The sequence below is a fragment of the Mirounga leonina genome, unplaced genomic scaffold (assembly GCF_011800145.1).
Source record: "Mirounga leonina isolate KUSES-001 unplaced genomic scaffold, KU_Mleo_1.0 Mir_195, whole genome shotgun sequence".
NCBI lineage: Eukaryota > Metazoa > Chordata > Mammalia > Carnivora > Phocidae > Mirounga > Mirounga leonina.
Window position 1 is genome coordinate 6,607,137 of NW_023270490.1, and position 25,185 is coordinate 6,632,321.

A 25,185-nucleotide genomic window follows, 5' to 3' on the forward strand; every position below is an offset into this window, starting at 1 on the left:
CTTTGGAATACACACCTACTTTTCACATCCTGATATATGTGTTTTCTAATTGCTGTACCAAAAAAAAAAAATGCACATCATCTGTTTGGGCACCATGTCTTTTGCTCCTTACTGGGTGTATATACGTCATTTGGCTTAGTGTCTTGGTGGTTAACAGGCGCTCAGTGAATATTTGCAGGATGAACACACAAATTACAAGCACAGGAAAATTTCTGCTGAGAAAAACAAACAAGAAAGACAGAAGCATATTAAGTCCCAATTCCATGTATTGCTTAGTCAATCCTAAGGCTAACTTACAGATGCAAATGAGCCCCTGTTTTTAGGCAAGTTCATTCTCTCTCTAGTTTGTCCCCAGCTTCGGTCAAGAAGGCATCTTTTTATTTTTTTATTTTTTAAAAAAGATTTTATTTATTTATCCGAGAGAGAGAGAGAGAGCATAAGCAGGGGGAGCGGCAGGCAGAGGGAGAAGTAGGCTCCCCACTGAGCCCAGTGTTTGACTCGATCCCAGGATCCTGGGATCATGACCTGAGCCGAAGGCAGACGCCTAACTGACTGAGCCACCCAGGCAACCCAAGAAAGCATCTTTTTAAAGCACAAAGTCCATTGTTGAAAACATAACCACATAAACTTCCACCATGCGAGCATCATGACCAAAAGCCTCAAAGTCTTTGGTGATTTCTATTTTCATTTGGAAAAACAAAACAAAACACTGGAGTGGGCAGAGTTTGTGCAGGAAGGAAAAATCCAAGTTATCCTTTTCTGTCTTTCCCCAGGAGCCAGAGAAGCAGCTGTTATATGATATACCCCCCAGCCCCCAAAAGGCAGGACTTGGTCCCTTGGCCAGCCAACCACATGTAAGTATGACAAGGCACCAGAGATCTGATGCTAGGAAAATGTGAGCATCCTCTGGGACGTTTTATCAGCTTGGTCAAAATTGGGAATGCAAATTCCTCATAGCAGAGCTTATTTCATTTGAAACTCCTGATGGCAGTGGTATTAAGGAACAGGTTGAGTAATGTGGTTTGGGCAAGTCCTCTCTCTTCTCCGTGCCTCAGTTTCTCATGACAGACTAATTGTGAGGATTGAGATAATTCTCGTGGAGAACCTCATACAGGTATAGTGTTTGGCACAGAGCAAAAGCTCAGTAGATCTTAGGAAAATTCTTCTTCTTCTTCTTCTGTACCTCAGAGATACGTTGTGTTAAGGTAGATTTTTATTTGTTTATAGGGGACATGCCTTAAATTGAAAATCTGTTCATTGTCGAATTGTCACACATTTACAATACATATACCTATGCCCAAGTTTTTTGGGGAAGGCCTTAAAAAACAGATGACATCTCTGAAGTGTTGTGAGAGATGCATAGGAGTTTGTTAGAGGGCAAGGAGTGGGTCGGGAGGGCATGTAGAACAGAAGGACTGGTTTGGGAAAAATGAACTACAGTGGACTAAGGGAGCACTCTGAGTTCAGGGGAAGGTGAACCGCCGGGGTGACTGGACCCACAAGGAAGCTGGTGGCCGCCGTGGTGGGGAAGCTTAAAGGTGGGTACAACCAGGGGCGCCTGGGTGGCTCAGATGGTTAAGCGTCTGCCTTCGGCTCAGGTCATGATCCCAGGGTCCTGGGATCGAGTCCCACATCGGGCTCCCTGCTCAGCGGGGAGCCTGCTTCTCCCTCTGCCTCTCTCTCTCTCTCTGTCTCTTATGAATAAATAAATAAAATCTTAAAAAAAAAAAAAAGAAGGTGGGTACAACCAGATGATGAAGGGTCTTGAGTGATCATGGCAATGGGGAGCCACTGAAGATGCTTGAGGAAGGGAGTGACAATCAGATTTGTAAGAAGCACAGTACCCAGCGCTTAGTAGGTCCTCAGTGTAGTTGCACCTTTGTCAAATGAGTCACTCAAACCCTCTTTTTATTGCTACTGACCTGGGCATTTTTGTGTGGTTCTTCACAGGGGCAGAGTGCTCCCCTGGTGTCGGCAATCGCCGTGAGGCGAGGCAGCTACAACACGTTACCAAGCCTCCAGAAATCAGAATGGATTTATGACACACCAGTGTCCTCAGAAAAAGCCAATGGCAGAAATGCATCTTTGAGCAGCTTTGTGGAAGAATCAGAGCCCCACACTCCGCCCAGGTATATGTCCAGCTTCCAGAATCCTCCAAACAGCAGAGCAAGGTCCCTCTATCCACACCTGCATAAAAATGTGCCCATGCAGAAAAAACTCAGCCTTCCAGAAATTCCTTCTTATAAATCCCTGGCACCCAGGGACACATTTCCCTTGGACGAGGGCGCTGGTTACAAGGTGCCTTCAAGCTTTCTGAACCCCCGGGTGGAACAGAAAAACACGAAGCCAAACATTTATGACATCCCTAAGGCGATGCCGAGCGGCCCCCTGGCTGTGAAGGAGCTGGGGAGAGTCAAGGGGGCTCCGGAGAATGCCCCGGACCACAGCTCCTCGTGGCTCTCTGGCCAGGCCCCCTCGCTGTCTCCGGAACCGGACAGGTTGTCCGTTTCCAGTTCTGACAGCAGAGCCAGCGTTGTCTCCTCGTGCTCCTCCTTGTCCACGGACTCCTCGTCTAGCTCCTGCTCAGAGGAGTCAGGAAAGGAGCTCTCCTTGGATCCGGACTTGGCCAGAGAGACGGTAGCAGCTCTGCAGCACGAGGTGGCCAGTTCTGTCGCCAGCCTGATGCTCTTCGTCAGCAGGAAGTGGAGGTTCAGAGACTATCTGGAGGCCAACCTCAGCGCCATCCGCAGCGCCGCTGACCACGTGGAAGAATCTTTGAGGGCATTCCTGGATTTTGCCCGCGGGGTCCGTGGGACTGCCTGTAACCTCAGCGACACGAACCTTCAGGCCAGAATTAGGGACCAGCTACAGACCATCTCCAATTCCTACCAGATCCTGCTTGGAACAAAGGAAAGCCTGGATAGCTGCAACTGGTCCTTGGAAGTCCTCGTGACGGACAAAGTCCAAAACAGCCTGGATGACCTCGAGAGATTTGTCATGGTGGCGCGGATGGTTCCAGAAGACATCAAGAGGTTTGCCTCCATTGTCATTGCCAATGGGAAGCTCCTTTTCAAGCAGAACTGTGAAAAGGAAGATACCTTGCAAATGACCCCCAATGCACAACTGAAGCTTGCAAAATGCATCCAGCTTCCCCAAACAGAAATTGAATCATACCAAAGAAGTGCTCCTTTTAATGAACAAAAGGAAAGTGAACACTCCCCTGAGCTACTAAAGAAAAATGGGACAATTATCTGTGAACTGGTGAGTTCAGGGTGGTAAAATAGAAGGAGGCTTTCAAATTTCATCTGGAGGGGTCGCCCATCAGATGCTAAGAGCCTTTCACTAATTGTTAGATAGTTCAATAATTGGATATTTATTATCCAATAATAATAATAAAAATATCCAATTATAGAACTATAATTATAGAACTATAATTGGATATTGAAAGATAATGATCTTTCAATAATTTTTGAGAGACATTGGTTCCATTTTAAAAAAATTAAAATTCATGAAAGTAATGTAGATGAAATCTATTAAGAAGTAAGATAAACACTTCAATATTAAGGCACGTAGGATGTCTTCTGGAAACTCCCAAGGGATAGTTTATCTCTAATACTAGGGTTAGGAAGGACTTTGAAAACCTTTTGAAATCTGTTCCTTGAGCACCTTTTTTTTAATCTCACTCCCCAGTTTCCTTGCACTTTTGAAAGTTGTTGATTTAGTCATTGTGTTTGTGTGTCTTAGAAACAGAAGAGGAAGTGTAAACTCTCTTCCAAATTGTGCATGGTCTTAGCAGCCTCCAGACTGCAGTTACTGTTAGAAATTCTTTGCTGCATGAGTTCAGACGTTGTAGAAAGAGAACTTCTGGTTCAAGGATCGCAAGTGCCAAGAGGCACGGCACGTAACCCGGGGACAACATGACTTGGCCCTTTTAGCCCCAGTCTTTTTTTTTTTTAGTGGCATTTTTTATTGTTATGTTAATCACCATACCTTACATCATTAGTTTTAGATGTAGTGTTCCATGATTCATTGTTTGTGCATAACACCCAGTGCTCCATGCAGAACGTGCCCTCCCCAATACCCATCACCAGGTTTAGCCCCAGTCTTGTGTGGTATTCTGTTAAAATGCCTGCTGGTTGGTGTAACAGCTTGCACACATTCTAGAGAAGCTAGAAACATGGGTATTTTTCATTCCCTAATTTAAAGATGTAGATATAGATAAAGAGGTATACTATACACAAATATAAATATAAATATATATATACAATTTTTTAAAAACTCATGTGTCCAGAGCGCCTGGGTGGCTCAGTCGGTTAGGCGTCTGCCTTCGACTCAGGTCAGTCCTGGGATCAAGCCCCACGTCGGGCTCCCTGCTCAGCGGAGAGCCTGCTTCTCCCTCTCCCTCTGCCTGCCATGCCTACTTGTGCTCTCTCTCTATCTCTCTGTCAAATAAATAAAAACCTTTAAAAAATGTTAAAAAAATAAAAAACTCATGTGTCCTTGTATCAAGCCATGCTGGTAGGCAAAATTCAGCCCTTGGTCTTGCAGAGTCTCCTTTGTTGAAAAAAAGGCATCAGCCCTCTGAAACTAATAATATACTCTCTGTTAATTAACTGATTTTAAATTTTAAAAAAAGGCATCCGGAGGCAGAACCATTGACAAAAATATAAAGAAAAATGCTCAAGTTTTAAAGTGGACTTAAATACCTCTGTACAGTGTAAAAACCACTCACGTTGGTAATTGGAAGGGATTTTATTTTTCAGAAGCTGCCTAACCTAGAAGAGACAGAAAAACCCGTCTTGGAAGGAAGGTTGGATGAAAACAAAAACTTCGAAGGACAGGTAAGTGATAGGGCTGGCTCTCCCGGACTTCTGACCCTTTATCGCTCGAGATGTCTCCTACTATGAACAAGTCGGCATTCTAGCCATGACACCTTTGGGAGTTGATGTTTTTGTGACAGTTTTTCCTGTTTGCAGTAGAAGGAGCCCTGAACAAGTCCAGTGAACCCCAGTATGTGGAGCACGATTCTTGAACCATTAGTGACATAGTTCTCAGTGGCCTGCAGGTTTATCACGGGTGGGACTGACATGACCTTTGACATCCTCTTTTAATGCTTCTGATTACAATAGAAAAACTGTTTTGGTTTGGAGCTTGTGTATCATCAACACCTCTTTGACACTCGATGTTCTTCCTTTTTTTTTTTTTTTTTTTAGTCAAAGATGTTATCATTGTGCTTATTTTTTTGGTTACTTGCGGCAAATGACAATGATTTTTCCAGTTACCAATCTGAAGAGTTTCCATTAAACTAGTATAAGTAAAACCAGTGGATTCCTTTAAAGACAAAGATGAAGCAAGTCAGGTTAAGAGGGAGGCAAAAAGGGCATACCTTGTGAAGGTTGTCTGAATACCTGAAGCCTGGGGATCAGTGAAACAGATCAACTCCCTGGCTGGGGGTGGGTGCAGGTAGAGGAGGGAAGGACAAAGATGTCTCATGACATGGACAAGATCATTCGTCTTCTCAGGGGCAAACTAGAACGAGATCCCTAGGCTGGAAGTCCTAGGTCAGGGAGCCAGCATGGTCAGGTCCTGGGGAGGGATCCCCTCTGTTTTCTAATTCTGTCCTCTCGTGGCAGAGAGCAGAGAAGGAAAGGAGCTCTGACAAGGGCATAATCCCATAACAGGGCCCCACCCAAAGGACCTCATCCAATCCCAGGTACCTCCCAAGGGCTCATCTCCTGCTACCTTCACGTAACAGGGTAGAGTTTCAACACACGAAGTTGGGGGGCACAAAAGTCAGACCCTCTCACACTGTCTGAGTGCTTCCAGGCTGTGAGTTTTGAGATCGCAGGTGGATGAGAGAGCAAGCAGTTTAACGAAAAGACTAAGAATTCAGACTTAGCCGACTCAGCTTAGAGCGCCGGCTCTTCATTTTGCTACATGAATAACCACGGGCAGCCCCCTCACTTCAGAGAGCACCAGTCTCCCCACCTGTCCTAACAAACGGGCTTTGGGTGATTACCCGGAGGGGTTGCCACTAAGTTAGATGCTGAGAACCTTTCAACAGTGCCTAGGCTTTGGAAGACAATGGTTCCACATTTCAGAAAATACAACTCATGGAAGTAAAATTCTAGATGAAATCTTACTAGCAAGTTGGAGAAATATAATATTAAGGCAGATAGGTCAGCATATTTGGATTTCTTCTAGAAATTTTGGGGGCTCAGGTTTACTGCCAATGTTGGAATTAGAAAGGATTTTTTTTTAATCCTTTAAAATCTGTTCTTTAAATTTTAAAATCTCACCATCAAGTTTTCTTTTATTTTTTTAAAGATTTTATTTATTTATTTGTCAGAGAGAGAGAGCACAAACTGGGGGAGTGGCAGGCAGAGGGAGAAGCTTGCTGAGCAAGGAGCCCGATGCAGGACTTGATCCCAGGACCCTGGGATCATGACCTGAGTGGAAGGCAGACACTTAACTGACTGAGCCACCCAGGCATCCCTCTTTTATTCTTTTTAAAGTTATAGATTTAGTCATTGTCAATGTGCTTCTTGGGATGGGCTGCTAATGGTTTGTTGAGAGTATTGAATAAGATTTTATGTATTTAACATGTAAGATTATATAGACAACACAATAGGTAAGATTGTATATATAAATACTATAATTTATATGTAACAGTGCTTTGAAAAGATTAATTTGTTAGGCAGATGGTGCACTGTGGGGCATCCCAAACAAAACTGTATTTTTTCTTATAAAAAGTCTAGAAAATTGAGCAAAATAGGAAACAGGAGACAACCACAGCCTGGTGATCAAATCTGTCTCTTATCAATTGTTTTCTTCCCTTTTCCAGAATCCTAGCTCCCCCATCCCACAGCCTTTGAGTCAGCAGAATCCCGAGAAGAGATTCCACCTTTCTGAACACTGCCGGCTCTATTTTGGGGCGCTCTTCAAAGCCATCGGCATGTTTAACAGCAGCCTCAGCAACAGCCAGCCCCCCGAGATCTTCATCACGCAGAGCAAGCTGGTCATCATGGTGGGGCAGAAGCTGGTGGACACACTGTGCAAAGAGACACAGGAGAGGGACGTGCGCAACGAGATTCTCTGTGGTAGCAGTCACCTTTGCAGCCTGCTCAAGAACCTCGCGTTGGCCACCAAGCACGCCGTGCTCAAGTACCCCTGCCCTGCAGCCCTGGGGCACCTCCAGGCTGAGGCCCAGAAGCTGGAGCAACACACTCGGCAATTCAGAGGGATGTTGGAATGAGCCTCCTTCCCCCTCTTTCTCCCTCCCTAAGGTTAACCTCTTAGCTTCAGCTTCCCAGCCCCAACCTGTGTAACTCTGTCCTACGGGCAAAGCCAGCCTAGGGATGCACTGATGGGCAGAAGCTGGTATTACCAAGTGGCTAAACAACCCCAGGACATTGGCTTATGCTGCAGAGAGCCAGGTGTTAAGTAAGAACCTTGCTAAGTTTTTAGCATAGCATAGCATAGCCCATAGTTAGCTGGGCATATAGCAGTGAATCATACAAAGACCTTGTCCTCAGGGAGCTTACCATCTAGTGGGGAGATAGACGATAAGTGATGAAGAATTACATACACAATGTGTCAGGTGCTAGGGAGACAGTAAAGGAGGAGAGACTTATTTTCAAATGATGAATTTCTGTTGCATCTGTTAGCAAATGTGATAAGTTTTTCATTTTGGACTGAATTAATTTTGTGAGATTTGGTACAAATTCTGTATCTGCATCTTATACAACATATATATATATATATAACGTATGTGTGTATATATATATATGCCATACATATATATTCTATTTTATCTTAACCGAGTTAAAGATGCATGTCATATTTACAACGTAACATGTTCTGTTAGGTTCTTTATTAATTTATTTTGTATATAATAGCCTATGTTGATAAATTCAGTATGTTTACTCAGAAAAAGCTTGTACTTCAACAGTCTCAAATCTGTTACCATTTATAAAGTTATGTAAATATAATCATGAATTTAAGCATTCTTCATAGCAATCCTTTCTTTGGAAGAGGTGGTGATCCATGTCACCCAGATTCTGGTACCAAAGCAAAGCCACCAATGTTTACTTTTCTTATTCAAATGCTTCTCCCCAAAGTGTGTAGGGAGATGCAGTAGACGCCAAGTGCTCATGCACGAGCCTAGTATGGCAAAAACAAAGCCATCACTCATGGTGGTGCAACCAGAAGGTGTGGTGTGGACAGGATATCCATTGCCGGGCACAGATCTGAAAGTGGTGCAGAGCTCCCCTCAAGGCAAACCACCTCCTCTTCCTCTCCTTGCAGCTGGGTCTTCAGCTCATGTTGCTATGGTTACATCATCTTTACTTCACTTCAAGTGAAGGTCCATGTCTCCTATACACATCTCAACCACTAAACACCTTTGTAGCCTGGAACCAGCAGCCTCAGGCTGGAAGTCATCTGAAATGTCACCAGCCTGCCTGCTACTCGGCACTTAGTAGGCACTTCTAAATGGTTGACTGTTAGAAAGCTGATTATTTTCACCGAGTTACTCCTAGGGTCTCTAAAGAAAGATCGTATCTTTGTGAGGCTTGCTTGGTTCTCTAATTTAGAACAGAGAAGCCACATTCTTTGAACAGCTGTGATCTGTATTGGTTAGGACTCCTTCTGTTCCAAGTGATCAAAAACCATATCCAATCTTTCTTAAGCAATAAAGGAAATTAATTGACTCAAGTATCTTAAAATAACCCAGGGGCAGACTGGGTTCAAGGCCAGCTGGTGTGGGTGCCCAGTTTCTCAGTTCCACTTTCTCTGTGTTAACTCTCATGATTGCAAGGTGGCTGCCCCAGGTTATGTCCTTGGTTTGTGGCCAGAAGAGAAAAAAGAGGCTTGATTCTGCTTGGACTAGCTTAGAACAGGTGCCTGCCCCTGAAAGCCCCACAACAAGGAGGGCATATAGTACCCAGGTTGACTTAGACTTGGGATTCAGCCCTCCACACAGGCGCGCACACACACACACACACACACTCCCATGTGTCCCGAGAGAGGGAAAGAATAGCCCTGCCAAGAACTATGACATGTCTGAGATTCCCCTACTTTATATTATTTTTTTAAAAGATTTTATTTATTTATTAGAGAGAGAGAGACAGCAAGAGAGGGAACACAAGCAGGGGGAGTGGGAGAGGGAGAAGCAGGCTTCCCGCCGAGCAGGGAGCCTGATGCGGGGCTTGATCGCAGGACCCTGAGACCATGACCTGAGCCGAAGGCAGACGCTCAACAACTGAGCCACCCAGGCGCCCCTGAGATCCCCCTACTTTAAATTAACAAGTTAGCCTGCCAATTTCATGGACGTTGCAAGAAGACAGAAGATTCTGGGATCAGAGACTATGTCTGGGGCCCCCAAGACCACAGCTAGGTCCAATGATTCGCAAGGAGGAATCCCAAGACTCAGCATTACGTTCGTACTCACGGCTCTGATCTATTACACTTAAAAGAGACAGCAAAGGGAAAGGCTCAAAGAGTTCAGTACAAAGGAAATCAGGCTCAAGTGGCCAGGAGTCCTCTCTCCCTGGTCACACGGGACACTTTTAATTCCCTCAGCAACGAATTGTGACAGCACCTGTGAGATGTTGCCCGCCGGGGAAGGTCACGAGAGCCTCCCACCCAGGGTTTCCATGGGGCTGATCATGTAGGCAGCCCATACATGGCACATACCCGAAGTCCAGACTCTCAAAGGCGAGCAGGTGTCCAGCATGAACCACATTATTTGTACAAACAGCTTAGGCACGCTGACCCATTCTCATCAACTCTGGGGATGGTGGGCACCCTCCCCAAATCCAGGTTTTTATAAACAACCAAAGGCCAAGCTTGCAAGCCAGCCTTTCCAAGGATATTATTGATGCCTGCTATGTTAACTCCCCCGCCCAGAGACAAAGGATTTTCCTTACAGCCTTGCAAGCAGCTTATGCTTCATCTTTATGTCATTTCCACCTCAGCCCAAGTCCCAGGGCAGAGCAAAACAGGATGCAGATGAGGCTATGCACACACTGAGTTTGTGTCAAAGCCAAAGAACTCAGCATAGGCAGCCCTAGTCTTTCCCAATGACCTCTGCGCAAACCTGATCAAGCCTTGCCTCAGAGCGAGACATTGTCTTTATGATACTGGACAGCAAGCACACCTGCCTTTCTGCTCTGGAGAGAGACATGATCTCTGTCTTCCCAGGGCGTTTGCTAAAAACCACCTTGAAGAGGTAATTCAGAACAAAATGTCATCAATGCCTCTGCTCAAAGGACATGCAAAAATGCAAAGGCCCCAAGAACCGTGTCCCAACAGGGGCCCCAACCCAAGTCGGGAATTTTGTTGGAAGAAGGGCGGCGGGAGGGGTGGGGGGGGAGGGTGTTGCAGGGAGGCACCAGGACCTGTTTACTCCAGCCGGCAAGATGATTTTTGCACCATAGTGGTAACAACAGCAGGTATTTATTAAGTGATTACTACATTCCAGACCCTGTTCTAATGCTTTAGTTGTTTTAACTCTTTCGGTCCTTCATATGTGAGAGGCTCTAACAGGTAATCAACAGATCCCTATTGCTTTCAGAACACTACAGATGTATGTATGTAGATAGGCAGGTAGATAAACATATAGGGAGACATATCTGTCTATATTTTTTTCTGTCTCTACATGTATTTTGAGACGAGTTCAAACCAAGGGCCTTTGTTGACAAAGTACAAAACCATTGGGTTGAACATAATAAAAGCTGCTGTTCTTAGCTAAATGTGTTTCCTTCCTTTTTTTTTTTTTTTTGAAAGAGGCCAGTTATGAGATGAGTTTCCTCTAATTCGATAGGATAATTGCTTCTGAAAAACATTTAAAAGAAGAATATTGCATTTTTTAACTTTTAGCAATGTTTTGCTAAGTAGTTTTCTTTCATGCCCAGAATTCTGTGCTGCTTCCTTTCAAGGAAGGAAGAGGAAATGGTGGGTGGTGTGGTGGTAGCAACTTGACCTCAATTAAGTTAAATTTCATCAGAAGGATGGAAGTGGTGAGGAGCCTAGTTGAGAGATCTTCCAGTGTGACAAGCCCTGGGGAGCTGGGTTTCTGGTTTGGGGGCAACTATCCTTTTTTTAAAAAATAAAATATCTTTTTAAAATTTTATATTCTCCCCAAGGATGCACCCAGGTCTCCAAAGGCTGCCCGTTTACAAAAGTTGCCCGTTTGTATAGGTGATTGGCTAATGCCTTTTTCCTTTTGTTCATTCATTGATCAAATATTCATTGTGCATCTCCTATCTACCTGGCCTCTACTGATCACTAGAGGAACTGCAAGGGACAAACCAAAGCTTCTGCACCTTGCAGCCTTCATTCCAGCTGAGGGGGATGGGAAACCAGAGCCAGGAAGAGGTGGGGTGAGTGAGGCACCTCTCCTTAAAATCAAAATATAAGGGGGCACCCAAAAACTTAGTAATCAAGATACATTGTATTTTGATGCAGTATTTTAAAAAATCACAATCAATGCAAAGAAGTCCATGTTGAACAAGATATCAAAATTTAAATTTATAACGAAAGGTCAGTGGCAGTAAGTGCAATGCAGAAATTAAATCAAGGTGGGGGTAGTGGATAGAGAAATGGACGGGGGGGTGCTCTTTTACTGGGAGAGGTCGGGGAAGGAGCTCTGCAGAGACACCGCCCCCTCCCGCCAGGAGCAGACGTTGAGTCACTCAAAGGAGACAGCCTGGAAAACAGTGGGAAAAGAGTGTTCCTGAAGAGGGAACCGTGAGGCAAGTACCCAGAAGTGGAAACGAACCTGGAGCTCTCAAGGGAGAGATGGGGCCGGCGTGGCGGGAACCAAGAGAGGGAAGGGAAAGTGGGTGACATGATCTGGGATGGGTAGCCAGAGGCCAGTTCATGGAAGGCCTGTGTATTCCTGAGATATGTTTAATGTTTCCCTAAAACTGCTAACTAAAAGTAATTTTTTTTGTCTTGAATTATGTCGGGATTAATTACTTCTAGTTGTCCACTTTATTTGACTTTAACCCTCTTTGGGACATCCTCAGAAGTGTAACCGTACGTGATGGTTTTGAGACTCTTGAAGAATCCTAACACACAGCCGTTTGTTGTTGTTTTTTCATGCTAACTCTTAAAACGAGTCACTCTGCCTGTCTGCCTTGTCCAGACAAAATTGTAAACTCCAGCTATGGGAGAGCGCATGGGCAGTACTCACCGGAAATCAAACCCTCAAGGTTCGGAAGGCTGAAACATTTGGGAAAGATTGTAATGGGCAGTAGGAGCACTTAGAGTACTTGTTCTTAGCTTGGGCCTCAGTGGGTGATGCATGAAATACATAGATGTGTAAACAGTAGCAAAATTTTCTATGTACCACTGGATATTTTTCTGGGGAATAAGTCCAAAGTTTTCATCAAATTCTCTATCAAGTCCAATAACCCCAAAGAGGTTAAGAATACTGGTTTTGCCACAGGATGATGGTTTTCTCTTTCCTGGTTTTATTCCTCTCCTGCCCTTTAAATCCACAGTTTGACCGGGGTGAAGTTGTCACCAAAGATCCTTGTAAGGGAATATCCTGTCTCAGTTCACTCAGCAAAGGCAGTGGAAAGCAATGGCACCTAATGATACCAGTTTGTCTACTGTGCAGAGAACAAAATGGCTCAAATCACGGAAAGCCCTGAGTACAGGACCTGATACTCTCAGCCAGCTCTCAACACAAATTAGTTGCTGTTGATGATACTAACTCTACAAAAGCTTAAGCTGTGTATCGTCTGCAGCACAGAGCAGCCTAAAAACCAATATTCTAAATGAGGAAACCAAGGAGGAAGAGAAAAAAAAAAATTCAGCTGCCCGAGAGCTTCAACATCCACCCAGTTGGCCCTGCTGGGCTTCACAGCAGCTTTTGGGGAGAGGTTAAAGAACACGGCATTTGTAGTCACATGGGCCTCATCTGAGAAAGCCTCTCATCTTGTACTCCTTTTACTCGACTGCTGTGGGCCCCTGACCCAAGACTGTACACCTCCGTCTCAGGTTTCTCATTTGGAAAATGGAAGGCATTATATCCCCTACCTCCTAAATTATGAAGACAGAGGAAACAATGATCCAAATCTCCCAGTGCACAGTCATGGTTTAATAAAGAGTAGTTATTTTTATTTTCATTTCTCCAAATGAACTCAGGGAGGGGAAGATTGAGTCTCCAGAAAAGAGCATTGGTTTGAGAGTCTGTCTAAAGATCTTTGCATTTATGCTATTCTGTAACTTGATTTTCTGTCCTTGGGGACAGAGGGGGAAAAACTAATATTGTAACCCAGTCCTAGGTCTCCCTCTTACTAGCTGTAGGACCTTGGGCAAGTCCTTTGATCTTTCCCAGCTTCTATTTCCTTACTTGTAAATGGATTCTTATAGTACTTACCAGTTTTAGGGTCTACCAAAACTGGACTTGTCACCCTCCTTGAATGTGTCAGTACTTCCTTTTTGGTTTATTGAGGAAATGAATATTGAGTGTGCCAAAGGTTCTTCCATGCACTGGGGACACAATGGGGACTAAAGCAAAGTCCCTACCCTCACAGACTTTACAATATCTGTGACTGGTATAAAAATAAATCATAAGGCGGGGCGCCTGGGTGGCTCAGGCGTTAAGCGTCTGCCTTCAGCTCGGGTCATGGTCCCAGGGTCCTGGGATCGAGCCCCGCATCGGGTTCCCTGCTCAGCAGGAAGCCTGCCTCTCCCTCTCCCACTCCCCCTGCCTGTGTTCCCTCTCTGTCAAATAGATAATAAAATCTTAAAAAAATAATAAAAAAATAAATCATAAGGCAATGAGAGACCAACGAATTAAAGGATTTATTTTCTTTTAATTCCCATTAATTGCAGTAACAGATAACCCTATGTTACAATCCGTGAAGTTTTCATATCCACATATTTTCTGTTCCCAACTGGGGAATATTTCAGATTTATTTATTTTTTTTTTATGTCTCACTTTGGTCAGCAAGGTAACATCCAATTATGTAGGTCCACCTTACTCGCTGTGGTTAGACTTTCCCCTAATATTTATAATAATTACAGGAACAACTAGAAAAATAGTCAAGAGCATAGAAGCAGACAGTCGTGGATTTTAGCAGGGATTTTGCAAGGGATTTGGGTTCTCGTTCCAGACCTAGTACAATACAACCTGTCTCTCGGAAAAGGCAGGTAAACATCAGTGTGGCTTTTATACCTGCCTCTGTTCGGTATACCTGGTTTTTAATAAAAAGAATAAAGGAGGCTGCGAATCAAATACATGCGCATACAGCCTCCTTGCAACTTTTCCTCTAGGGACCGTATGCATGGCAGTGTCAAAATTCCAGGCCTTAGAGACTCTGACGTCCCCCAGAATCTCCTCTAACACCACGTCACAGGATTTGCTGGGAGTGCTGACGTCAGCGTGGTGCTCCACAAAAGTTCTCACTTAAACACCGGATTGTTATCTGAAATAACAGATGCCATTCACCTGCATCGTGAACTGCGTTAACAAAATGCGGCCCTTTCCCTCGCAGCGCTCACAGCGCGGGGATGTGCCAGACCCACAGTCAGACACGCTGGGGTGGGACGGGGCCCGAGAACGGGGGTGCTCTTTAGTCACCCCTGCCCCCTAAGCGCGGCGAGCGGTCGCCACGGTGCATCGGAAACCCTGCACCCACCGGAAGGAGGAAGGAACCGGCCGAGCCGGGAGACGTGGACGCTCCGCCAGCCCCTGTGAGTGCAAGGACCGGCTGGAGCTCCGGCAGCCCTAGCCGCGGGGCCTCGCCCAGCGCCTAGCGACGCTCTCCATGGCAACCGGGGCTTGGCAACGGATCCGCCCCACTGCGCCGCGGCGGGCGTGTTGCGTCATCCCTGCGCGCCGGAAATGACTGCAGAGGTCGCCAGGGCCCCCCGGAAGTGGTCGCTGCGGGCTCTCGCTACTGACTCTGACTCCTGGCTGGCGATGGGTTGCGACGGAGGCACGATCCCCAAGAGGCACGAACTGGTGAAGGGACCGAAGAAGGTTGAGAAGGTCAGCGACGTGGGTCCGGTGGGGACCGGCGCTAGGGGGCTCCCCAGGGAGCGAAGGAAGGGCGGGGAGCTAGCGGGGTTCCCGACGCTGCCGTGCTCATTTATCTCATTTGGAGAACTCAGAATTAACAACAGTGTTAGTATCAGACTTTTATTGAGTGCTTACTGTTGCCACTCGCCTGGCAGTACGCTTAATATGCGGTAGCTCGGGGCGCCTGGGTGGCTCAGTTGGTTAAGCGACTGCCTTCGGCTCAGGTCATGATCCTGGAGTCCCGGGATCGAGTCCCGCATCGGGCTCCCTGCTCGGCAGGGAGTCTGCTTCTCCCTCTGACCCTCCTCCCTCTCATGCTCTCTGTCTCTCATTCTCTCTCTCTCAAATAAATAAATAAAATCTTTAAAAAAAAAAAATAAATAAATCTTAAAAAAAAAAAATGTAATTGTTTAGGGACGCCTGGGTGGCTCAGTCGGTTAAGCGACTGCCTTCGGCTCAGGTCATGATCCCGGAGTCCCGGGATCGAGTCCCGCATCGGGCTCCCTGCTCAGCGGGGAGTCTGCTTCTCCCTCTGACCCTCCTCCCTCTCATGCTCTCTGTCTCTCATTCTCTCTGTCTCAAATAAATAAATAAAATCTTTAAAAAAAAAATATGCGGTAGCTCGTACAGTTCTCACAACAGCCCTGTGGGCACGTATTGTCATCAGCCTCGCTTTCAGAAATAGGAATTGAGGGCCACGAGGACAGAGTTGCAACCCTAGGAAGTGGCAGGGCCAGGATTTAAAGCTTGTCTGCCGTTAGTTACAATGAGACAGATGGCTGCTGTTTATTGAGCTTTGTACCCACTTAACTTCATTTTCTCCGGGAATTCGTCCCAAAGGTTCTCTTATCCACATGAGATCAGGTCTTTCTCTTAAAAAACTATCTTACCACCCTGCACACTGCCTTCATGGTTGATTAATGTCAGTCACAGAGAAAGGTAAGTTCCCTGTGGCACAGTCTTCACCTTTTCCTCTCGACAGCTCGCACAGTTCTTGGCACAGTAAATACGGTGAGTAAATGAATGAGTGGATAATTCTTAATTCTCACAGGTAACTGAGAAAAATTGTATGTAATAATTTCCATGCTACTAACAGGGAAATTGAGTAAGTAACATGACCAGGATCACACAACTGACAGGTAATGAAGCCAGGATTTCCAACCATTTATTCAGGGATTAAAAGTTAGCATTGGTGATTACTTTATTTTTTTAACCCTTTATTTTTTAAATAATCTCTACGCCCATCGTGGGGCTTGAACTCATGACCTCGAGAGCAAGAGTCACATGGTCTACCAGCTAAGCCAGGTGCCCCGCATTAGTAATTACTTTTTTCCCTAAGATTTTATTTGTTTGCTTATTTATTTATTTACTTTTAAGATTTTATTTATTCACTTGACAGCGAGAGAGACAGTGAGAGAGGGAACACAAGCCGGGGGAGTGGAGTGGGAAAGGGAGAAGCAGGCTTCCCGTGGAGCAGGGAGCCCGATGGGGGGCGTGGGGGGGGCGAATCCCAGGACCCTGGGATCATGACCTGAGCCAAGGTAGATGCTTAACAAGTGAGCCACCCAGGCACCCCTTATTTATTTATTTAACAGAGAGAGAGAGAGCACAAGCAGGGGGAGCGGTAGGCAGAGGGAGAGAGAGAAGCAGACTCCCTGCTGAGCAAGGAGCCCTATATGGGGCTCGATCGCAGGATCCTGGGATCATGACCCCAGCTGAAGGCAGACTGAGCTACTCAGGCGCCCCAGTAATTATTTTTTAATAACAGAAGGCATGTAAAGTACCTAATACAGTGCCTGGCACATGTGGATGCTGCACATATTCTCTATTGAACAGCTAGAAGATCTTTAAAGGTAAAATCTTTAAAAGGTAAATCTCGTGTATCACTACTATATTTAAAATCCTCCAGCAGCTTTTTGTTATATTCAGAACAAAATCCCACAAGGTCCTGTGTGATCAGATGCCTTGCCGCTCCACCTCATCTTCTACCCCTCTCCGGGTCTTTCATTCTGTTTCAGCCAAACAGGCCTTTGTTTCTCAGCCTGGAGTATAATTTCCACAACCTGATAATGTTCTTCACTGAGATGTTCATATCATTTGTTTCTTCACTTCATTCAGTTCTTTCCTCAGATGTCATTTCAGTCCACTATTGCCAAAATACATCTCACTTCCATCGCTCTCTATCCTCTTTTGCTGCTTTACTTTTCTTTATAGTGCTTATCGCTGTTTTCATTTGTTTATTGTCTGTCTTTCTCAGATATGAACGGAGACTTTGTGTCTTACCTTTGTCCACCACACAGTAGACACCTGGTAAATGTGTTGAATTTGAGAATGAATGGACTCTCAAGAGGAGGGAGTGTTCCTTCTCATCACACCTACAGATGCATAGACTAATGCTAAATAGTTAACACTCATGAGAGCTTTTCCAAAAAACTATTCAGCTAGTTTCATTAACTTGTGACCAGGGCTGAAGAGGAGTAGCTTAATGAAAAGCTTGGTAAGGTGTCAGAAGGGGATAGAAAAGAAGAAAGGGTGATCTGAGACAACCAGAGTGCTCAGGCAGGATGGATTTTGTTATCCTTATTTATTCAACAAATACATTATTAAATGCTTATCACAGGCACTATTCTAGGCCCTGGGGACACGGCAGTGAACAGAGTTCAGGCTTTGCATTGCCTACATTTCAAATAGATATATAATAATTTAATATTTTTGATCACTCACATGGTGTGTTTGGTCTGCTAAAACCATTGCTGTAATTTAAGACCTTTCCCTGAAGAGAGACCGGGGTAAAAAAAATGTTTCAGAAGTTTTTTGGGGTTACCAACCTGGGTAAGGATTAGTTTATCACTTTTCTCTCTGTCCCCAGCTATCCCAATTATCTTTTGAATCAGCAAAGTACTATGGGTAAAGCAGGTGAGGGATCCAGAAAGGAGATCCTGGACTTGCTGAACGTGGCTTTTTTGACTCCGCAATGGGTGTAGTAAATCGACTTCACTGGTGGCAGGTTTTTCTTGGGCCTTGGCTACACTGTGAATTTTGATAAAAGTTATTTAAGCAACCAAGTATAGCTCTTGGATCTGGGGTATGGATAGAGTAACAGTTGCAGTAGTGTGGGTTTTGTTTTTATTTTGTTCTATTTGAAATAATAGAAAATCGGTAGAAAGTAGTGATTAAAAGCATGGTCTCTGGGGCACCTGGGTGGTGCAGTTGGTTAAGTGTCTGATTCTTGGTTTCGGCTCAGGTCATGATCTCAGGGTTATGGGATCAAGCCCTTCCTTGGCCTCCGCACTCAATGCAGAGTCTGCTTGAGACTCTCCTCCACCATGTCCCTCCCCCCTTCTCTGTCAAATAAATAAAATCTAAAAAAGAAAAACCACAAAACTTGGTTTCTGGAGCCAGCCTGCTTGGGTTCTTATCTTAGCTTCTTCATCTACTTGCTGTGAGACCTTGGACATGTAACCTAACCTCTTGATACCTCCATCTCCTCAGTAACAAAGTAAAAATACTAAGTTTTAGGGTTTCTCTGAGGGCTAAAAGATTAAGTCACAGAAACTGCTTAACACAGCACTTGGCACACAGTAAACAAGCAGTGGTTACTGCAAAAAGTAAATTTAAGGGAATTTTTCCGTATTTTTTTTTCCTCTCCCTACTTTCTCCCACTTGTGCCCTCCTATTATCCAGGTTTGGCATTTTAGGAGAGGAAAATAGTGGGACTTGGAATATTAATATAGGTGAAATATCATTTGAGGGCAGTAGAAGGTCTTGTGTTTGGATTTGATTTTTATAAAGAATTATATAGTCTTTGTGCTGAACTTAAAAAAAATAACTATTTTCTAGATTCTCAGTCTTTAAATTCAGCTAAAACTTCGGAGCCTTTCCCACTGATAGAAATTAGCTTGTATTGCTTATTTTTTCTGTCCTGCTTCTCTAACTTACTGTTAAGGTACAAATGCTGGGGGTACCTGGTTGGCTCAGTCGGAAGAGCGTGTGACACCTGATCTCGGGGGCGTGAGTTCAAGCCCCACGTTGAGTGCAGAGGTTACTAAAAAAATAAATAAACTTTAAAAAATAGATACAGACACCAATATTTACATGCAGCTTGTATAAGCAATTTAATGACTTGATATGAACCGTTTTGTTGACATGTCCTGTTTAGTGGGAACTTGATTGGACATGGTATTAGTTACTTGGACTTTTTAATCCCAGCTTCATGTGTCACTATCTTTGATTTAAAAGACAAAAATCATCACATGTGGTATAACTAAATAAGCCCTTATAGGTAGAACTGTGGACCATATATCTTTCAGAGGTGAAAGTTAATTGGAAGGATTTCTTTTCTTTTCTTAGGTTGACAAAGATGCTGAATTAGTGGCCCAATGGAACTATTGTACTCTAAGTCAAGAAATATTAAGGCGACCAATAGTGGCCTGTGAACTTGGCAGGTATGGTTCCTTTTACTTAATTGAGATGAGTTTTTATTAACTAATTTTTAAAAGAATTTTAATGTGAAGGAAAAAGAATTTTAATGTGTAAATGCAGTTCTTGATTCATGAAATGTGAATCATCTCAAACAAATTTGTGAAGCCTAGGTTATCATTCCCTGTCTCTGAACATACGTCTGCATTTTTCTATTCAGTTTGGTTTATTTAATCCAGGATCTGAAAATTCAGGGGCCAGTAGGAGCTCGGTTATAAACATAAATGCATGAAGGAGCTATGTGGGGTAGTAGGGAATGGTGGGGACTGGAGGAAACTGGAGAGTTCATGTCTTGTCTAAAACGGTAGCTGCTACTCATTTCCAGCCAGTTGTTACAGTTCAAGAATGTGGGCCTAGTGATTCCAGAACTTCTGATTGTTTTTCCCAGGAAAAGTTGAAAATGTACTTTTACATTACATTTCCCAATTTTTAAGTTCCTGTTCAGATCACATTCGGCTCTCAGACCGCCAGTTTGCAACCCTTGGTTTAAACTAGTTTCTTTCTTTGTATACTCTGGAAATAGTTGAGACAGGATTTAATTTACTTTTTTAATAATGCAGGGCATTCCTGTTACCAGATGTAAATGACTTTGGATTGTACTGAATTTCGTCTTACTCCTTTGTGTGGAGGTTGACTGTTGCTAGAATGTTCTGACTCATCCTTATTGTTGCAGACTTTATAACAAAGATGCCGTCATTGAGTTTCTATTGGACAAATCTTCCGAAAAGGCTCTTGGGAAGGCAGCATCTCACATTAAAAGCATTAAGGTAAGACCAGTGATTCTGAAGTTCTCCAGGGGTCTCAGTGGTTAACGTTTATTTTATAGAATTCATGTACATTATAGACTGAACTCAGAAATTTGGAATTCTAGTCCCACCCAGCCACCAAATGAAAGTGTGATTTGGGGGTGCCTGGGTGGCTCAGTCGTTCAGCGTCTGCCTTCGGCTCAGGTCACGATCCCAGAGTCCTGGGATTGAGTCCCACATCAGGCTCCCTGCTCAGCGGGAAGCCCGCTTCTCCCTCTCCCACTCCCACTGCTTGTGTTCCTGCTCTCACTATCTCTGTCTCTGTCAGGTAAATAAATAAAATCTTTAAAAAAAAAGAAAGGAAAAGAAAGTGTGATTTGGGGCAGGTCATTTAAAGCTCAAGCCAAGAGTTCCTATGCCTGTCCTTCTTGCCTTATAAATTTGTTATAATTTAATATGTGCAAAAGAACTTTGAAAACAATGTGATGTATAAATGTTTGGAGACATCATTTTTGTGTTAAAACTCAGCTACTTGAATTTTTGATTTGGAAGACACTTACAGAATTAGAGAATTTTATAAGGTAGATCATTATTAAGTCAGTGTGATATTTCCTGCTAATTAGATGTTCTGATTGACAGTTAAAATTCTTTTATAAAATGGAAAAAGTTTTTTAGTAAAGGAAGTTGATTGAGAGGACAAAATCTTACAAATCTGGTCAATGGGAGAAACATCAGGAAGGTGGTAGAGAATTTGAGGACCATCAGCCTTGTCAGACACTTCATCTCACAGGTGAGAATACTCACTATCCACGACTTTTTTTTTTTTTTTTTTTAAAGATTTTTTTATTTATTTGACAGAGAGAGACACAGCGAGAGAGGGAACACAAGCAGGGGGAGCGGGAGAGGGAGAAGCAGGCTTTCCGCCGAGCAGGGAGCCCGATGCGGGGCTCGATCCCAGGACCCTGGGATCATGACCTGAGCCGAAGGCAGACGCTTAACGACTGAGCCACCCAGGCGCCCCATCCATGACTTTCTGAGGCCACACAGCTAATGAGGCACCAACCCAGAACCAGAGTCCCTGGCTCTCTGTATAAGGCTTTGGGTTTTTCTCTTCTTTCTTTGTAAATTTTTTATTATATTAGGCCTTTTGTTTGAATTCTTGGAGTGATTACAGGATACAGGATATAATTTCAGGCAAATTAGTAATTTTTTTTTTTTAAGATTTTATTTATCTCATCTCACAGGTGAGAATACTCGCTATCCATGATTTTTTTTTTTAAAGATTTGTTTATTTATTTGACAGAGAGACAGCAAGAGAGGGAACACAAGCAGGCGGAGTGGGTGAGGGAGAAGCAGGCTTCCCGCTGAGCAGGGAACCCGGTGTGGGGCTCAATCCCAGGACCCTGGGACCATGACCTGAGCCGAAGGCAGATGCTTAACGACTGAGCCACCCAGGCGCCCCTGTCTGTTCAATTACTAAATAAACATGGGCCACCAGGAATATGGAACAGCCTCAGTGAGGATTCATTCGCAGGGAAAGAAAATGTTCCTTTCTGGATGAAATTAATACAGAGCTTTCTGTTAGTGGACTTATTTTTCATGTCCAAAAGTACTTTTCCTTAGATAGCAAAATATTTATAAAATAGAAATTAACTAATTCACTTGCCAGTCAGTGAATTTTAAAACTCTTGTTTTCTATTGCAGTTTATGGTTTAATTTTTTTATCCATGTTACAATTGATGGCCAAAGGAAAGGAGCTAGGAAGAAAAGGTTTGGATGGGAAAGGACTGGAATAACAATTTCTCTATCGATTTAGGTGGTTATTGAGGCTAAGGATGATCCATTTATCAGATGAATTCTTAAACTATGGATGGTTTTTCACAGAATGTGACAGAACTAAGGCTTTCTGATAATCCTGCCTGGGAAGGGGACAGAGGAAACACAAAAGGTGACAAACACGATGACCTCCAGCGGGCACGTTTCATCTGCCCCGTTGTGGGCCTGGAGATGAATGGCCGGCACAGGTCAGTAAGGGATGTGGGGCAGATGGTGTGGAGTCTGGTTAGATAATACTGATGCTGTTAGGATTTGTGCTGTAGCTGTATAATCACACAGTCGTCGTCTTTTTTTTTTTTTTTAAGATTTTATTTATTTATTCGATTATTCAACAAAGAGAGCGAGAGAGGGAACACAAGCGGGGGAGTGGGAGAGGGAGAAGCAGACTTCCCACAGAGCAGGGAGCCCGATTGGGGGGGGGGTGAATCCCAGGACCCTGGGATCGTGACCTGAGCCAAAGGTAGATGCTTAACGACTGAGCCACCCAGGCGCCCCTCATCACACAGTCTTCTTTAGGGTGTCCTTTGGTTTGGGTTGTGTCTTAGAGGTGGGGTGCTACCATGAGACCATATTCATTCCCTAATAGCCGTTTCTCATGTGGTGTCCCACCAAGTCCACTCAACTTTGGTGTCTGTGCTTTCTGTACTTGAGAGTAGGAGCACCTAGAGTAAAGAGGGATTTTAAAAATTTCTCATGTGACACTTTATGAGACCTGAGTTGGATTATTTGTTTTTTTCTTACGGGAAGAAAGCAAAGGACAAATGTTGCCCATCAGGCAGCTCCGATTTCCTTATAATTGCTGAAAACTGTGTGGTGGAAAACAGTGTCACCCAGTGTGTGCTCTATCAGTCAGCTGAAGACCCAGCTGATAATGATAACTTGCTTTGAATTTGTAGCGAACAAATCCTCTGACTAGAGCACCAGAAATCCTAAGGTCAAGAGTTCTATAGCAAACATAAGTGACCTGTATATTTCTGCCTTAAAAAATATGAATGTTGACTGTAGCAGGTGCCTTTTTATAGAATGTCTCAGTAAGCCAAAGCTTTCAACTCTTTTCCCACCATTTAGAAATACCTTTAATAACTGGTAGTCCCACCTGCCATCTGGAACCTTCCATCTAACATATTACTTGTTGAAAGGTAGTACTTTTTTACTATTTTCATTCAGGAAATGGGTGGGGTTGAAACGGGGAGAATCTCAAGTAAGTAAAAACTTTGAGCTATAAACAACCACAATGAATCTGGAGCATTCTGGCACATTTGTACACATCCATTGAACAGACGTGTGTGTGTGGCATACTTTGCCAGACAGCGTGACCACCATGCCCTGAAATGGCACAACCTGTGGCTTTGTGGATTTGGAGAGAAGTAAAATTTTAGGCCCAAGGGGCTTTTAAAGATTATATTCTTCAGGGGTTTTGGGGGGTGTGGCAGGGGAATGGGTTAGCCCGGTGATGGGTATTAAGGAGGGATGTATTGCATGGAGCACTGGGTGTTATATGCAAACAATGAATCATGGAACACTACATAAAAAAATCAACTAATTAATTAATTTTAAAAAAAGATTATATTCTTCAGATAGTCTGACTTTAAATCATTTAAGCCTCTCAGAGTTTACCATTTAGTGGTAGCTCTATGAGGTGGTTAATATGTTAATTGGCTTGATAGAGATGATCATCTCACAGTGTATACATACATCAGATCATCAAGTTGTACACCCTACATATAGAAAATGTGTGTTTGTCAGTTGTACCTAAATAAAGCTGAAAGAAAGAAAAAGTAATGAATTAATTAAAAAGCTAAAGTTCTGGGGAACTAGACTCACCTCATCTCACTTTTGTGTGCATTTCGGTATGTGGTATACACACACATTATTTCAGGGTTAAAGTTGTAACATAAAAGTGACCATTTTAAGGTGCATGTTTCAGGGGTGTTTGGTACAGCCCCAATGCTGTGCAGCCACCAACCTCTGTCTGCTTCCATTTCCCTCCATTTCCCTCCCCCCAAAGGAAAACTCCGTAGCCACAGAGCAGTCCCTTCCCGTTCCCCCAGCCCCAGCCCCTGGCCACTGCCGGTCTGCTCTCTGTCTTCATGGATTTGCCTATTTTGGAGATTTCCTATACGTAGAATCATTCAGTATTTGACCTTTTGTGTCTGGCTTCCCACTTCTTTTTAAGAAGACCATGGTTCACCTCAAAAGAGGAACTTAGCAGAAACAGACTCAACTCTGGGGTCTTAAGCAGGGGTTACCTGTAGCCTGTTGCTCCGATTGTGGCTTCCCTAGTTTTTCCCCTTTTTCACTGGTTAATCTCCTCTCTTCTCTCTTCCCAGTTAATTGAGCTTTGCCTGTTTTGGCTTTGCCCTCCTGCTATTAATATGGCCTCCACACTAGAAAATCATACATTTATTAAAGCCTATATAATAAAGATTTAAATATAGAGAAAAGTAGAAATAAATGACTAGTGTAATGAAAACATTGAGCCTTTGTTTAAAGAAAAACAATTTTCTGGGGTGCCTGGGTGGCTCAGTCGTTAAGTGTCTGCTTTTGGCTCAGGTCATGATCCCAGGGTCCTGGGATCAAGTCGCGCATCGGGCTCCCTGCTCCTCGGGGAGTCTGCTTCTCCCTCTCCCTCTGCTGCTTCTCTCTGTCAAATAAATAAATAAATCTTTAAAAAAATAATTTTCTAAATTATTAATAATTAGTAAGTATCCATAAAATAGGACTTTTTTTTTTTGGTCCTAAACAACAGTAAATGAATGTAGTACAGTGCTATTAATTGGGTTTTTGTTAAGGCAATCTGTATCCACTATAATCCCTAAGGAATTGGAGAGACTTTCTGTTGTGGCATTTTTAGAGGAATATATAAAGTAAAATGTGCAGGTGAGTTTTGCCCCTTTCCCCCAGTCCTCGCCTCCCATGGCAACGTTCTTAGTTGTTTGGAGTTTCAGCGCCGCCCCCCACCCCACACACATACTCCACACTTCCCTACACCTCTGCCATTGGAAATATAAATAAATGTATATTCTTTAGAGTCATGGAAACGTATTAGACATATCTTGTAACCTCTTTGTTTCCTACTTCCTG

General features: G+C 43.8%; 2 protein-coding genes across 3 annotated transcripts in view; both read left to right on the forward strand.

The window, feature by feature from the left end:
• The window catches only part of CASS4 (Cas scaffold protein family member 4), a 33,212-nt gene extending 25,468 nt beyond the window's left edge, over nucleotides 1–7,744 (forward strand). The window contains exons 4-7 of the mRNA XM_035025432.1: nucleotides 774–854; nucleotides 1,951–3,261; nucleotides 4,764–4,841; nucleotides 6,845–7,744. Of these exons, the coding sequence (XP_034881323.1) occupies nucleotides 774–854; nucleotides 1,951–3,261; nucleotides 4,764–4,841; nucleotides 6,845–7,255 (1,881 nt within the window). The 3' untranslated portion in view covers nucleotides 7,256–7,744. The remainder of the gene's footprint in view (nucleotides 1–773; nucleotides 855–1,950; nucleotides 3,262–4,763; nucleotides 4,842–6,844) is intronic.
• A 7,137-nt stretch (nucleotides 7,745–14,881) lies between these two features.
• Nucleotides 14,882–25,185, forward strand: part of RTF2 (replication termination factor 2) — a 39,014-nt gene continuing 28,710 nt past the window's right edge. For both annotated transcript variants that reach the window (XM_035025435.1, XM_035025436.1), the window contains exons 1-4: nucleotides 14,882–15,010; nucleotides 19,391–19,485; nucleotides 20,193–20,286; nucleotides 22,150–22,289. In XM_035025435.1, coding sequence (XP_034881326.1) covers nucleotides 14,942–15,010; nucleotides 19,391–19,485; nucleotides 20,193–20,286; nucleotides 22,150–22,289 — 398 coding nt within the window. In that variant the 5' untranslated portion in view covers nucleotides 14,882–14,941. The remainder of the gene's footprint in view (nucleotides 15,011–19,390; nucleotides 19,486–20,192; nucleotides 20,287–22,149; nucleotides 22,290–25,185) is intronic.